Source organism: Vidua macroura, chromosome 13, assembly GCF_024509145.1.
Source record: "Vidua macroura isolate BioBank_ID:100142 chromosome 13, ASM2450914v1, whole genome shotgun sequence".
Taxonomy (NCBI): domain Eukaryota; kingdom Metazoa; phylum Chordata; class Aves; order Passeriformes; family Viduidae; genus Vidua; species Vidua macroura.
Window position 1 is genome coordinate 3,218,162 of NC_071583.1, and position 16,421 is coordinate 3,234,582.

Sequence of the window (16,421 nt, forward strand, 5' to 3'; positions counted from 1 at the left end):
TGAGTGGTGAATATGAATATCTACTTTTCACTTTTATTAACACTTGCACAGACTCTCAAACTTTGTGCTAATTATGCAAAATTCTGGGTTACCACAGGTAAAGAATTCTTTTTGAAAGTATTTGGTTTTTAACATCCTTCTCTCCTGTATATTTGGGAAGTACAATTTTGGCACTGAACGAAGGTTTTGGTTGGAGCCTGGGTGTGAGTTTGGTGTTAAACACAAAGTCTGTGTGCAGATAAGATAAAGCAGTTCCGTGTGTGGATGTTTCACTAAGTGATGCAGAAAAGGGCAGTATAATTCTGGTTTAATTTAACAGCTGCTCTAGCAGTGTAACACCTTCACTGCACCAACACCAAAAATAGTTCCCAGGAACTCCACGTGCCATGAGATTTGGGTCACTGTGGTGGGAATTGGTCTTCAGTGTTTGCTGGGTTTTGAGCTGCTGTTGCTTCAGACTTACTAATTTTAAATTGTATCTCATAACTGATAAAGTGGCAAGAGTTTAAAGGGAGTCTGGTAAAAGTTTCCCAGGAAACTTTGGGAAGAATGCAGAGCTGGTTCTTTGGTGAAGTGTTCCCATGGCTGTGCCGGGATTGATTGAGCTGAGCTGTCTCCACGGGTGCTGCAGAGTAAAAACCTGTGGCAGGATGTGAAGAGGCTCTGGAGGGGTTGATGCACAGAGCTGTGGAAGCTGATGGTCTTAAAACAGAGCAGGATTCCTGAGGACTTTAAGATAAATGTCACTCCTTAATTTTTTTTTTTTTTTTTTTTCTTGCCACCGTGCTGCTTTTGTTGAGGTGGAATAACTCCCTGTGGTAAAGGCTGAGCTGAGCTGAAGGTGTTTCAGTGATACAGCTGTGAGGAGGCAGAGCTGCAGACAGGGAGCTCAGCAAGCCCTGCTGCTGCGTGCAGGGGCTGAGCAGTGAGAGATGAAGGGCAGAGATGCTCTGTGCCTCTAGCTGTGGGCACAGTGGCCATTCAGGCACTACAAATGTTCTTTGCTGCACTGGGAGAAGGAGGGGCTGGAATCAGTCCCAAGGCCAGGGAGAAGGGTGTTCTGCAGAGCAGAACCACCTGTGTGAGCTGAGCTCCAGGGAGCTTTGGATCGAGTGCAGAGGATGGATGGGCTGGGGAGGCAGGAGACTGTGCCTGAGTGTCCATAAATGATGCCAGACAGAAGTTGTAATAAAACTCTCCACAGAACAGTTGCTGCTTCTTCCATATTAAGCTGTTGTAAATTAATTTTGTATAAAATTATGCTTTTAACTAGGCCTCTGCTAATGGCACACCGGAGAGAGCTTTAATCCTGCTCGGGAATGGAGAAGTTTCCGTGGAAGTTCCTGGCTGATTTCGTGCTTGCAGCTGGGTCAGGAGGGCTTGGCTGCTGCCAGAGCCCCTGCAGGGGCAGCAGGCTGAGGAAGAGCCAGGGGCACCTCACAGGGGCTCCCTGGCAAGCAGCTTCCTAATGAGTGCTGCTGCCCTGGAACAGGGATCTAATGAGGCCCCAAAGGAGTTGGAGCAATCCCATTTTTTCTTGGAGCACCATTCTAAACTTATCTCAGGAGCAGGGCACAGCGTTGCTTAGCAGGTTTTGTAGCTCTGTTCTTTGTCTTGCTGCTGTGGCTTTTAACTGGTCAGTCCTTTTTTATTTACAGCCTTGCAGGTGGAGTGGATGCATTTTTGTTTCTTTCAGAAGCGTGCTCCACTGCTGGCTCTGTGCTGGTCAATATTGCCTCTGTGTTTTGTTTTCCAGAGCCTTTCCAATCTCTCCCATGAATTTACTCTGATATCTTACTCTCTAGACCTGCCTGGTGGATGATGTCAAATTGAGTTAACTCTTTCCTTCAACTGACAAAAGTCCCCTCTAAATGCTCTTCTTTAATCTGGCACCATCTCTGCTTCAGTGCAGCAAATGACAGATACCAGTTTGATTTTAGCAAATAATTAGTGGTCAGCTGTGGCATTGGACAGTCTAACCTTGCCTGGATATTTGCAGATACCTTTAGCACTCTGGAGCTGGATTCATCCCAACACAGATCCAGTGAACTGGGCTGTGTTGCTATGAAAGCAAAATCTGGGGATTACTTGGTGTTAGAGAAAGATTGGCTCAATAAATCAGGTCCAAATGGAGAACTACCACAGGGGTTTAGTTCTCTTTCCTCTGGGTTTTCAAAAGCCTGTGACTGTAGCATTTTTCTAATTATTTTTTTCATTGACCATGGAGAGGTAAATGTGGAGTTCTCATGCAAAACTGGAATATTTTCATCATGGCACTGGTGCCTTCAGGCTTGGCTGGGGACTGTAGGAGGTTTGACTCAGTGATGAGGAAATTCCCAGCTCAGCTGCTGCTGCTGGAGCTTCTTGTGGGGTGGTCAGCACCTCATCTTTTCATGCTGTGCTGTGGAGATGACTTCAGCATTAACTGGAGGGTAAATCTGATATTTTATCCTGGGATGAGGCCCTGGCACAGGTGCCCAGAGCAGCTGGGGCTGCCCCTGGATCCCTGGCAGTGCCCAAGGCCAGGTTGGGCAGGGCTTGGAGCAGCCTGGGACAGTGGAAGTGTCCCTGCCATGGCAAGGTGGGAATGAAATGAGCTTTAAGGTCCTTTCCAAGGCAAATAATTCCATGATTTTATGAGATTTTAATAATTCCCTGCCTCAGCAAAGGTCTGCTGACCTCTAGTGTCAGGACATCACTTGATTTTCTGGGCTGTGCTTTGTGATCAATACAGAAAAAACAAGTTCTGGGTCTCCACAGCTCTCCTGAGTTCCAGGAAATTCTGATGAATTTAGACTCGATGACTCTACAAATTCCTCCTGCTCAAACTCCAAGTTTAAAATGAACTTTCCAGCCAGCTCTGACAAGTTCCAGTTATATATATATAGAAATAAAAATTCCACCTTTAGGGAACTACTGCTTTTTATGTTTGACTCTGTATAGTAAAAATTAAGGTCACTGAATAAAATTACTGACTCTTGAACCTTTCCCAAACTTTTTATTTCTTTCAGACTTTCATGTGCATCACTTGCCATATTATATGATCTGAAAGTTCAAAGGTCTGGAAGGCTAATTTTAATAGGAAAAAAAAAAATGAAGCTGAATTTTTTTATATGTGTGTGCTCCCATCTGACTTAGTTTGTTTGGCTGGTAGTTTGTTTGGGTTGTTTTGTTTTTTTTTTCTGGATAACTGGTTGTTTCCATCAAAAAAATGTTTGGAGCAGCTAATGAAAATTGACTTTTCTCTGAAAGTTGAAGACATTAATAATAAAGAAGTGAACTCTGTTAATTTTTCCTGGTGTTTTTTTTTCACCACTTAACAGCTTTGCTTTTTTACTGCCTTGAAATAACTTTGGCTTCTAAAAACAGAGCACTTCCTAATAATAGGAATCTTTCTGATTTAAAAATAAAGTTCTGTTTCCTTTTGCATATTCTGTGGCTATTTCTTTGTTTCTTTACAATCTTTTCCAACCACATCAGGTGCTGTTTGTCTTTATTCTTCCTGGCCTTTACATACACAGTGCTGGATTTTGGGGGAACCAGTTTAAGTCTTATTTCCAAAACCCCCCAGATGATGATGTGAATCTGCCTCTTTGCTGCTGTAAAGGGGGACATGAAATGACTCTTAATATTAAGAGTAATTTTATAATAATTGATGCTTTATTAATATTATTATTTGAATGTGGCTATTTTAATATTACATTAAAATTTAATTTGTGAAATGGGACATTTTGAACACAAAACCCAGAGGCAAAGGGCTGGGACCTGAGAAAACAGCTGGGATTATGGAGGAGCTGTGAAGGTGACAGAGATGCTCAGCCTTGTCCTTGGGTTTTGGATCCCTGCACTGGCAGTGGATTTCTTTGATGCAGGTTATTTCTAGCTCAGAAACAACTGGAATATGTATGTTACAAAAAGCAGCTCGCTGCAGCCTTTCCAATACAACGTTTTGGGCATTTTAACATCTTCATTTTTAGATCATCGGGGTAAGAAAGAAAAGGTTACAGCGCAGCTAAGCTGCTGTGATGTCCAGTATTTGATTTTTTTTAAAAATTTAAAGTTTTTTTTTTTTACTTTTTTGGAGCAATTTCCAAGGGAGAAGCTTTCTCCAGTGCCAGGCATTGACCAAGGCTCTATAAACAGCCTGATCCCACTGACTGGCCAGGGGCAGCTCTGCTTTGCAGCCCTTCATGTACCTCTCTGCAGAGAAAAACGTCTTTGGGCTCCTTTTCTTTAGAGGAAAGCAATGAACTGAGGAGCAACTTCAATAAGTTCTTACTTTGGGTGTGCATCTGGGTTTGCATCTTGTAAAGAACAGATATTACTGAGCACAAGGATGCATTTTTCCAGCTTAGAGCTGGAAATTTGAGCACTCCTAAGTGAGGCGCTTTTAAAATGAAGCAGTGGTATTCAGGAATAGATCCCAGATTAGCAAAACCTCTCAGAACACAGTGAAAATGAAGTGTTTAAAGTAATTTAAGTGTTACAATGTTGGCTGGTAGCTACTATTCTCTCTTTAGATATTAAAATTTATTAAGATATAATGCAGCCAGAGGTTGAAATGTATTTTTATTATTTTATACCCACATACAAAGCTTTCAATTTCTCAATTTCTTTTTTTAGCTTCTACCAAAGCAGTTTTTTCCTGGCCTGAAATGGATCTATCACGTTCTGCTTTGCCCAGAAGCACTTAGAGAACAAAACCAAATTAATTTAGCTCCTCCATATTTTTTTTTTCCCCTTGCAAGACCACAAGAAAGCTGACACACAAGAGTGACCTACTTTAATATTGATGCTTCACCTCCTCCCCTCTCCCCTCCCTGCCCTTCTGCTCTGGGCAGCTGTGGAATTCCTGGGTTCCAGGGGCTGGGATGGTGTTGATTGTTATCCCTTGGGAAGGCTTTGTGGGTTCCCCTTGGAAACACAGGGTGAGGAATGGCCAGCTCCAAGTTTACAGCTCCCACAAGAAGTTTTTTATGTTGTTTGGTTTATTTTTTGTTGTTTCAGTTTGTCCCTTTTTTGTGGGGTTTTGTTAGTTTCGGATTTTTTTTTTTTTTTTTTTTTTTTTTTTTTTGTGGATTTGCTTTGCCAAGGAGAGAGAGAAAAAAAAACAAAACCAAAAAACCAAACAGAAAAGGAGAAACATCTGCACATCTGGCACAGAACAGGTTTCTTTGTGACCTCACTTTTCATTGGGCTCAAAGAAAAGTTTGGGCAATGCTCTGAGGCACAGGGTGTGACCCTCAGGGTGTCCTGTGCAGGGCTAGGAGTTGGATTTGGGATCTCTGTGGGTCCCTTCCAACTCAGGATATTCTGTGAAGAGCTAACCTGTTGCCTGAGCACTGTTCTGAGGTTTTTCCCATGCAAAATGAGCAGAATTTGTTGTACTCCCATTGCTCCTTTTGGAAACCAATAACGTTTCAGTTGTGTATCACCAACATTTTTCCATCTGAGATCTGTCAGGACCTGGGTGAGGCTCCTAAAATTGTACCCAGGGAGGTGCCCTGGGGTGGGATATTCCCATTTGAGGTGCCTGGGAATTGCTGCAACCCTGCTGTGAGCCTTCCTTCCCCTGTGCCAGCTTTGCTGGGGGATCAATACCTGGTGTTGGATAGAGATGTGAGGGCTTGGATTTGCTTGTTTTCTGGTTTAGAAGCACGTGGGAAAAATGAGAAGGCAAGAACTTTTCAACACTGGATGGAGGATGCCATGGCCAGCTCTGTGTGGATCCCACAGGAGCCAGGGATGGCAGGATGAGGAAAAAATAATCTCCTTGTGGCAAAGGGTGATGTGTTCTGGAGGAGAGTAAATTCTCCTAGGTAATCACAGGCTGGGGATGTATCAGAGGGGAGAAAATTCTCCTAGCTAATCACAAGTTGGGGATGTGTCAGAGAGGATCCTCTGTTTGAATTCTTTTTCTGGGGAGCTTAGCTAGAAATTCTAACACTTGTTCTACAGTAATACTAAACTTTTAATTCTAGTGTAAAAAAAAAAGGTAGTTCATGTGGAAACATCAAGTTCAGACAGCTCATATTTGGCTCCTCAGAGTTAGTAGTTGCTTTCTTGACCTTATTATGGCCATGCAGTGATCTGTAGGGTAATTCCAGAAGGAATCATTTAGTCTGGGCTGTGTCCTGCCTGTCTCCCCTTCCTCTGAACAAAGAGGATGCTGTGGAAGTGACATCCAGAAAATACATAGGCCAGAGTTGTCCTGCAACTAAAGAAAAATTACTGTAAAGCTGCTTTAGGAAAAAAAATACAAGTGCAATAATGTCACAGCCAGGTTGGTAGGCCTCAGCACAGGGTTTATCATCTGGCCAGTGGCAGAGGTAGAAATGGCAGCAAATTGGTTCATTGCACCTGGTGCAGAAGTCCAGAGAGGAATTAAAAACTAAAAAAGCCACCAGTGAGCTCATCACACTCCAGTACATCAAAAAAGGATGGGTTGGGCATGGCTTTAATTAAATCAGTTGCAGGTTTGTGTTGTTGCCAGCGTGGCTGGCACAAGGCAAGTGCAGCACAAGCTGCTCCTCCCAGATGTGTTCAGCTGCTGAACTGTGTATGGCTGCACCCTTCCTTTAAATCCTCTGTATCTCACAAATAAATCAGTGCTGGAGCTTGGTGGGAAGTGGGAACTGCAAAATCAACTTTGCTGTCAGCTCTGCTCCTGCTGGAGAATAAAACTTCCAGCACCTCATGTACATGAAAAAATGTGAAATATGAATGCACCCTTCTGGTGGGGGATTAAGTCCTGGAAAAAAAGAGGACCATTAAAGGATATGTCAACTTTGTATTTATTTAAAAGTGCATTACCAAGGAAGCCAGCTCTTAAGGACCATCAAGGGATTCAGTTTTATGTCTGTTCTTTTAACAGGTTAAACCTTGCCACCTGAAAGACTCAGACACACAGTTCCTGTGAGACAACCAGAATTACTGAATTCAGGAGACTGAAGATGCTGCTGCTGCTGTGGGAGCAGCTGTTCCTGGTGTCATTTGTTGGCTGCCTTGCAGGTAACAATAATCTCTAATTTCTCTTTTAGAGCTGTGCCCGAGTTCCCAGATTCAAGGTTTCATCTGCACTTGAGGAGGAGAACCCAGAGGCTTTGAAATGCACAAGTTATGTAGAGTTTAGAAGCCAAGCATACAATAGATGTGTTAAATAATGCAAAATACTAAAAGTGAGTGAATGAAAAGAGCCTTTGCTATGTAGGGATGTGCTTTCCAAGCAAGCAGAAGATATTTGGATGCAATAAGGATGCTGTCAGTAGCAGTGCATGGTGGGTGTGCTGATTGGAGAGCTGCAATGTGTGTTTGTCTTTAACTGGACACTCCAGATTCTTGCTGAGGCTGATTGCTGCAGCTTTTCTCAAAATTCTGCTTTAGAATGGGGTTTATTCCTGAGGGGCAGCCCTGGGTTGTTGCTGAACTGCTGAATTGGTGCAGAGATTTGCTTTTCTTGCTGTGCCAGGCAACTCTCAGAGTTTGGAGCTGGTGCTGCTGCTGAGGTCTCTCTCTGCTGCCACATCAGCTCTGCAGAGTCATTTTTCTTTCCCTTAGGGAGCTCAGTGCCTGCTCCCAGCAGCACAGGGCTCACCGTGGTGCTCTCTCTGCTCAGCTGCTTCTGCTCCAGCCTCCCCAGTGGTGCCAGGGGGGTGAGAGGAGAGGAGCAGCTCCTGCCCTGTCCTCGGGGCTTGGCTCTGGTGAATTCTGTGCCCCCTGGCTTTGCCAGGCCTGCCAAGAGCAGGGCAGTGCCCAGATGCCCCCTGTGCCTCCTCGTCAGGAAGGTCAGCCCAGCTCTGGGGAGCAGGGCAGTGCCTGCACTCCACGTACCCTGAAAATGGAGTGGTTTACTCCCAAGGTCTGCTGTGGATAGATGAGTTTGCTTTCCAAGAACTCCAGGGGGGAATGGAGGGAAATGCTGGGGCTGCCCTGGGCAGTCCCCTGGCTGGGATCTCCTCCTGCTCCTGTGCTGTGCCAGCCTCTCCTTCCATCCTCTTCCTCCCCTGACTGGTGCTTGTGTCCTGGCTGTGCTCAGCAGGGTTGGAGTCCTGCACACAGCTCCAGGGTAGATGGATTTACCTTCTCATGGAGGCTCAGGGGGCTAAGATTTGTTTTTGGCTTAGTCAGGAACTTCAAAAAAAGAGAAGTGATATTGTTAGACCAGTGTCCATCCTCCCAGCCCTTCTTTGCACCTATTTCAGGTCGCTCCCTGCAGCTGGGTACTTGCCAAATGTCACTTTAGTGCCCATGGGGAGTTGGCAGATTGGAGAACCAGGAAGAATTCAAGTGAAAAGCTGCTTTTCCTATTTCCAAAAGCCGGCCTGGAGCAGCCATCAAGGATGTACATCCCAGTCTAATGTTGGGTTGCTGTCACTGAGGACGTTGTGTGGAGTCCCAGTCAGCACTTGCAGAGACGAGAGTTGTGCCAGATGGAATTTGAGGAACTGAGCATTTCCAGCTGCCTGACCCATCTCCCTCAAAACTCTGCAGAAGGGCTCAATCCTGACATAAAAATTTGTTCTTTGGGCATGTGGTCCATGCTAACACGACCTGTTGGCTTCAATTGCATGAATCTCTTCAGTGGACCTTTGGAGCAGCAGGCTGCTAAAATCCACTTGGGAGCTGAATTGATTTCAAAGCAGATTTTAGTAAGAGCACGCTGTAAATGTGGAAACAAGTTGTCAAACAGTTTGGAGAATGTTATTTTAACCTCTTATTAAGACAGATCAGCAGGTATTCTGCCTGCCCATAGAGAACCATTTTTCTTCTGCTTTGCCTATAAGCAAAAAGACAAATCTTGAAAGAGCTGTGTGCAGTTCAGTGTTGTGAAATAACATCACAGCTGCAGAAAAGGAGATGATGCTGATCTTGGCTTATGAGCCCTGACATTGTCTGTCTTTGCAGATAATGTATTTCAAACTAGGCCCCTTATTGCAGTGTCCTATATTGAATTGCTTTTCCTTTATCTGTTGTGAATCTTCATAGTTCATCAAAGAGGAGAATGTGAGAGGATCTAATGAAAAAAAACCAGTGGCCCTTGGGTTTTTGTTTAATGAAGTATGATTATATCTGTATGACTAATGATCCCATGGGGTTTTTTGTCCATTTACCTTGGGGATCAAAAAGGTGATTACTGAGTATTAAATATATATATATATTTATGTGGGGTTTCCAAATGTCTGCCTTGTTAGGAGAGGCATTTCAAAACACACACTTTAGCATTATTGACCTTAAATTACTGTGAAGACCAACTTCAAAGGTAAAAATGAGTAAAATATGCAGAACACCATCAACAGTGAAAGTGCCAGGCTAAGCAGTGGTGAAGACATGAATTAATTCCAGGTGTAACTTCTTGCAACTTCTGATTCTTGTAGGGCCTTCACCCCTCCTGGGTGTGCTGACTGCACTTGGTCCCTTGGGGAACTGGGGTAGAATTCCTGTCTGGAATGTGTCAGGAGCAATTTGATGAGCATTTTGATGAATTTGTGAGCCCCTATCACACGAGTGTGTAAAAACTTCCCTGCAGTTTGTGAGGCAGCTGTGTTCTCTGACCGCTTTTGTGAATTTTGGCTTCGTTTTCCTGCTCCTGGAGAGCAGGAAAAGGCACGGAGGGCAGTGCTGGGGCTGCTCCAGCCCTGCAGAGCGCAGGCACTGCTCTCTTCACTCCCTCATAGTGCTCTGCTGTTCTCCCCTGCTAGAACCAGCTGCTCTCTCCTCCCCTGAAAGGGATGTTCTTAAAGCCTCTCCTGAGATTTAACAGGAAAAACGACTTCTGAAGGGTGGTTGAAGGGGAAGGAAAGCTGTGAATAAAGAGAGAGTTCAAAGAAATGAAACAAGGAGGACTCTGTGTGTAAATGCATAAAATTTTTCTCCTTCAGAAGGTGAAGGGGGATGTTTCAAACGCGGTGTCCAGGGTGAGACCTGGAGACTCCACTTGGATTAAGTTTCTCTCCTGAAATTCTGACTCCCTGGCCTTGCTGCACCTTATTTAAATAAAGAAAAACAAAAATAATTATTATATTTTTTTTTCTTCCAGCCATTGCAGGCCTTGGCAAAAAAAAAAAAAAAAAAAAAAAAAAGCAACCAAACAAAACCATAAAGCCACAAAGAAAAAACCCAGCCAATGCACTACTGTAATATATAGAAATTATTTGGACACTGAAGCCTGGTTCCTGTTCTGTCACTTTATACTAAAATTTGCCAATAGGGAGGTTTTTCTTCTAATTCCTTACTCAGCAGTCCATTTGAGTTTAAAACTAGATCATATTCTTTGTATTCCTTTATGTCAATTCAGGTGCTTTTATTGCTTTCATTTTCATTTTTTCATTTTGTTTTCTCAGTCTAATACAGAAATAAACTGCTAAGCCCTCAGGCGCAGCAGTGTCATGTATCGGATTCACAGTTCTCTTTCTGAGTATCAACTTTAGGAGACTGATGAAATTGGAAGGCATGATTCTTTCTTTATTTTCCAAAGAGCATGAAAACAAACCCTCTGTGTTCTTACTGCTCTGATGTTGTGATTAAATCATGCCACAAGGAGAGCAGAAATATCCCCTTCAGATTTAGTCTTTGGTGGGGAGTTTCTTTATGGGTAAAAGTCCATTTGTAAGGGGGAAAAAAAAAAATTAACATAATTTACTACTCTTGTTCAAATTCGGTTTTCATTAAGAGTTACAGCCTTCAGACAGAGCCAGCCTGGTTTTTGATGCATAATGCTTTTGCATATTAATAGTAATTTCCTTTTTGTGCATTTTACATGTCCAGCCATCATGTTCAAGTGCAGCTATGCCAGGAGTGACTGTCAGAATTGTTTAGCTGGGATGGCTTGTGCAGCACTACCAGCGTTCAGTGCACTGCCAGAAAGTTTGGGTTCAGTTAGTTACAAAATGAGGAACCAGTCTTGAGAGTTGTGCTTTTTTCTGAAGTGTTCGGGGAGCAAAAAGGTGATTACTTAGCATTAAAAAAAAATATATATAAAATATATAAATATATAAAATATAATAAATATATAATCTAAAATATATTATAAATATATATTTATATATAGTACATATTTTATATAAAATATATTTTATATCTATAACAATATTTATATAGAAATATATTTATATTAATATATATTTTATATATAAACCATTTTATATATAAAATATATATTTATATATAAATATATTTATATTGATATATATTTTATAAATAAAACATATATTTTTATATATAAAATATATATTTGTATATATAAAATATATATATATGTATTCAAAATTTGTAGTTTGTTCAGAATTTAGAACACACACTTTGCCGTTATTATCTTTAAATTACTGTGAAGAGCAACTTCAAAGATAAAAATGAGTAAAATTTGCAGAACAACACGAACAGTGGAAGTGCCAGACTAAGCAGTGCTGAAGTCCTGAATTAATCCCAGGTGTAGCTTCCTGCAGGTTTTGATTCTTGTCGGGCCTTCACCTCTTGCTGTGGCCCAGGGTAAATCTCACCTTCCTCTGCAGCTCCTTTATTCCTCCTGTAGCAGCCTTGGGCACTGCTGGGTGAGGTGGCCACATTTAATCCATTCACTTGGAAACAGGTGAGGGGAAAAAAAGAGTCTCCTTCATGAGGACCTGTGTTTTCTGGTCAGCTGAATATTAACTTGGAGCTGGGTATAAATTTAAGTCCAAAGCCTGTGGAAGGACCTTTGTTGACGTCCCAGCCTTTCTCCAAGTTCATGGATTTCCAGGAGTCCAGGTTCCCATGGTGGGCGTGCCCTTACCAGTTACAACATTGAATTCCATAAGTGCAGAAAATGCTGTTATAGTCAAATTCTTTTTGAAGAGAGACCTTTAATAGCTTTTGAAGAGTCTCCTTGGTCTCTGCTTTACCTTTCAAGCTGAAGAATGCCTCCTCTTGAAAAGCAGCTCCCTGGTGCTGCAGATACTGTCTAACCTTACAGCTGAATCCTCACCTTCAGACAGTCAGTGCTTCATTTTAACGAGACAAATGCTGCCTTTATCTTCATTAATTAAGCTCATTGCAGATTTGATGACATTTGAATGGAGAAATTTTGGCTGGTGGCAATTCTGATTTTCACATAAATTACCAGGAAGGAATTTCCAAGCGGTTTATCCTGCAATAAAATCTTGTTACTGCACATACTACTGAGCATGAAGTCTGTACATTTGTACTTACACAGTTCTTCTGCCTACTGCAGGTTGAAGTGCAGTACAATAGAGCAAATAATTCCAATCTATGTCTTGTAAAAGGTTATGGAGCTTGGGCACATTGAATAGTAACCCCTCCTGGAATGCTTACTCCAATCCACAAATAAATATTGATTTAGTGGGAATTGTGGTAGATCCCAGTGCCTTAGAACTTCTGTTTGCTGAATTTTTTGGTAGCTAGATCATTGCCTGCTATTTTGGTTATGGCTACTTATTTGCTGTGTGACTTCAGACTTTTTTCCCCAGACACCTTGGAAAAAATGACTTCTGAAGATTCCCATCTTGCCTGCCTTTTGACAAAGACAGCACAGGAGCCTCTCCATGGGTGTTTTTTTGGGTTTTGGTGTGGAATAACTCAGTCAGAGTTTCAGAAGTGAGATCTTGAAAGTTGTTGGAAGACTCTCGGCTTCCATCCCTTTACTTGGGAAGCTCAGGACACTGTGGAGTTAAAAAAATCAGATTAAAGAGGCTGTGACAGACAGTTGAAAAACAGGGGAGGTACACTGGGTTGAAATCTAAAGCTGAATAATTTGGCAGATGTTCAGAAAAACAGCAAAACTGACAATAATTCAGTTTGTATTTTAAAAAAGCTCTTCAGTAGAAACTGTTCTGATTTTTCTTGTTGTTCTTAATGATGATGTTCAAAATGAATGCTTTAGGTTTTTAATTTTTGGTGATTTTAAATATGTGGCTGCCAGTGCCTTGGACAAAAGCTTTATTTGTGCCGTAATTAACCTCTCAGTTTTTTGTGTAATAACAAATGTGTTAATAGTAGCCTTTAGCTCCTCCAATACAGGATGTACATATCAGCAGTGAGATTTCAGGGATCAGTATTTATCAGGGATTAAAACACAATTTACACACTGTTTTTTTCAGTAACAAAATAACACAACATTGTAAAGTATTAAGCTTAACCCCAACCATATTTACTAAACGTGTTTGAAAACCTAAGCGAATAAAAGCTCATTTATATTCCTGTCTGATTAGCACAATCAGAACTTACTGATGCTAAAACGAGCCAAATTTCCATAACTATAAACAGAATATTAAAATTCAGTTGACTAGCAGAGTTGTGATGCTTTTCCCCTCCTTGGATGGAACATGGAGTTACGACTTTCTCAGTGGTTTTTTAGGGGTCTTTCAAGAAAATTAAAGGCATTTCAAAGCCAGGCCTTTGGGCAGGGAAGCAGAACTTTTTCCAGGCAAGTGTTTGGAATAGAAAGCAGAAGATGATGTGTAGGTAAACGTGGTTTCGCTTGGCTGTCCTTTATTTCTGCATAGTTGGGGCTCAGATGTTCAGGAACATTTGAAGGTAGAAACCACTTTTTTTTTTGAAGCAGCCACCACAATTATTTGTAGTATTTTACTCAGTCAATGGGACCAGAAAACCTTAGTGAAGGAGGGGAGGTACGGAGTGACTTTGTGCAGTTACACAAATTAAAGAATTCCATACTGAAGCCAACTGGGTGTTTCCCTGTGGTGTAAAATGAGAAGGACAGAATGGTTTGGGTTGGAAGAGACCTTGAAGATCATCCAGTTCCATCTCCTTTCACAGGCAGGGACACAGAAACATGGAATAACACACAATTGAGGAGACCTGGCTTTCATTGTGATGCCTGTGAGCTTGTGCAGGTGACTCAAGTTCCCACTTCAATTGCCAGGAAAAAGCCCAGTGACACTTGAGAAGTTTTTGTGTGGTCCGAGGGGTCTGGGTGAAAAGAGTGCCAAAGCTGAGACTTGCCACATTATCCTAAATGCACATCAGGGTTTGTTCCTATCTCTGAAGTGTCACTTCGTTAAAAAGTGCCGTATGAGGAGTGAGCATCACTTTTATTCAGCAGACACAGCAGAGTGTATCACTGTTTGAAGTAATCAGAAAATTTTTCATCTCCAGTGCTGCCACTCCACCCTCACAGACTGTGAGCTGCAAAGTCACACCTTGCACTTGCTTTGCAGAATTATTTGGGGCAGCTTAAGGTGCTCTGCATGCAGCAGGAAGCAAAGGCCTGCAAAGAGAAGTGTGGCATTCCCTTGCCTTTGGCAGTTGCTGTGCAATGAGCACTTGAAAATGGTTTAAACCTGAATTAAAAACAGCTTCATTTGCATAGTCAAGGGTAATTAGTGTGTATTTTATCCTCGTACAGCTATTTATAACTCAGAAAGCAATAAAGAAAATCCTCAGGTACTTTGATGCTTGATTCAGTTAAGGATTCTCCTGTAGCTCAGGGCTGGCACATAAAGATCTCACTGTTGGTGAACACCTGAGTGGCAAATTTTGATCCTGGAGATGGTGGGCATAGCTTGGGAGAGTTAAGGTGCAAATCAGAGTTCCTCTTCCAAAGCTCTGCTGCACGTCCAGGAAGAGTTTTTAGCTTGATTATTTCCAGACTTTATGTTGTCAGAGATCACTCCCTGGTAGGGACTTTCTGAATTGGGTATTTTAAGGTTTCATCCCATTATTTCTCGTTTTTAAGGTTTGCTGTGTAGGGAGATCACCTGGCCCTGGATTTATCAAGTCAGGGCAGCTCTGGAGGTGTGGAATGGAAGGAAAGACATTTTCCCTACGCTCTTCAAAATGAGAAGAGACATTTATCCTGTACCAACAAGTTGAAAACAGGACAGATTCATTCCTTGCCACGCTGTTTTGTGCTGGCTGGGAGACGGTCCCAGCAAGCACTGATAAGAGACAGTGTTTTCTGAGATAAACCACTGACAGTAATGGTGCCTTGGCTTTTTGGGGAGAGGGGGTGTGTGACAGTTCTTTCTGCCTTCAGACTTACAAGAATTGCCTTTGATTGCAGCTGTAAAAAAACCCTAAATCTGAATTTGCTTGCTAGCCTATGTAAAATTTTATTGTAGACCATAGACTGTAGTTAAAAGTGAGACAACTACATGGCTGAATCTATTTTTTTATACATAATTTATATATAAAATCTAAAGATTCATCTCCAATTTCACATCTACATCCATAGCATTGCTGCAGGGGGGACATATTTCAGCTTTTGCAAGAGTTTGCCTAGTGAGTGACAGTAGTGAGCAACATATTGGAAAATATTACTTCTAATTCATTTTTTAAAGTTTTTTGAATCTTAACATGAAATATTGTATTCTGTAAAGAGATTCTGACGAGAAAATGAAATTACATAAAAGCATAGAGGAAATGAGGGAGAAAAAGCAGTTGTTTCAGATCATAACCTCATTGGTTGGGGTGACAGTTTCAATTCCATCTGAGTTCTCTCCAGTTCTCATCCTTTTTATGTTGGATTAAGTAACAGTTTTTGTCTTCTTATTCCCATAGCAACCTTATCTGTCTTTATTTTTTTGATGTAAATCTGCTTGTCTCTTACTATCTTTCAAAGCTTGTGCATGAATAGCTTGTGAAGGAGAGGAGTGTGGCAAGGAGAGAGCAGAGACTTTCTGGCATAGAAAATAAGGGAAAGAATATTTTGGAGCAGAAAATAGAGAGCTTAAAGAATACTTTTTTTCCTCCCAAAGCCATTTCTCATCATCATTTTCCCATGTGGTTTTTTTTCATGAAGGCTAAAGCTTTAGTGCTGTTTTAGGATGTTGTGGGAGCTTAACTCCTCCAAAACGTTTAGGCCAGCCCACGTGCTCTGCCAGAAATACAGATTTAATGCTCTGTAGCATTATGGTTTCTATAACTTGGGAAAAGTGCCACTCTGAGCAAAGGTAAGCCTTGCTTTGCCATGATTTTTGCTCCTCGTGGAATGTGGAATCTCTTAGGGGAAGGTTGAGTTTTGGGCAGGACCCCCAGCTTTGTGTCCAGCCCTGGGAGAATCCTGGTGCCTGAACGCTCAGGATGCCAGGGATGGGGCTCCAGATCCCAGCACAAAACCTGTTCATCCAAAACCTGCACATCCTCACTCAGGGGCTGTTGCTGTTGGACACGAAATGAGTACACAGAAGCTTGATAAGTTCAAAAGAGAAAAAGAGCCAGTTTTATTCAAACATCTGTTATTTATAGAATTCCAAAGGTGACCGTGGGTTGGAGGATGGAATTACCACCTCTCCAACCACACTGGTCCAAAGATCAATCAATCATTTCTCTCCACCCACAGAGAAATGTGTAAACTATTCTATTTCTACATGAAATTGTGTGGGAACTCTGACTCTCAAATATGTAAACATTATCAGAAGGCTGAGAAGATTTATGAGAACTTTAAAACTTTTACGGAACTATAAAAG

General features: G+C 41.9%; 1 protein-coding gene across 3 annotated transcripts in view; it reads left to right on the forward strand.

The window, feature by feature from the left end:
- Nucleotides 1–16,421, forward strand: part of CNTN3 (contactin 3) — a 100,128-nt gene that overhangs the window by 16,649 nt on the left and 67,058 nt on the right. For all 3 annotated transcript variants that reach the window (XM_053989501.1, XM_053989500.1, XM_053989502.1), the window contains one exon: nt 6,875–7,011. In XM_053989501.1, coding sequence (XP_053845476.1) covers nt 6,954–7,011 — 58 coding nt within the window. In that variant the 5' untranslated portion in view covers nt 6,875–6,953. The remainder of the gene's footprint in view (nt 1–6,874; nt 7,012–16,421) is intronic.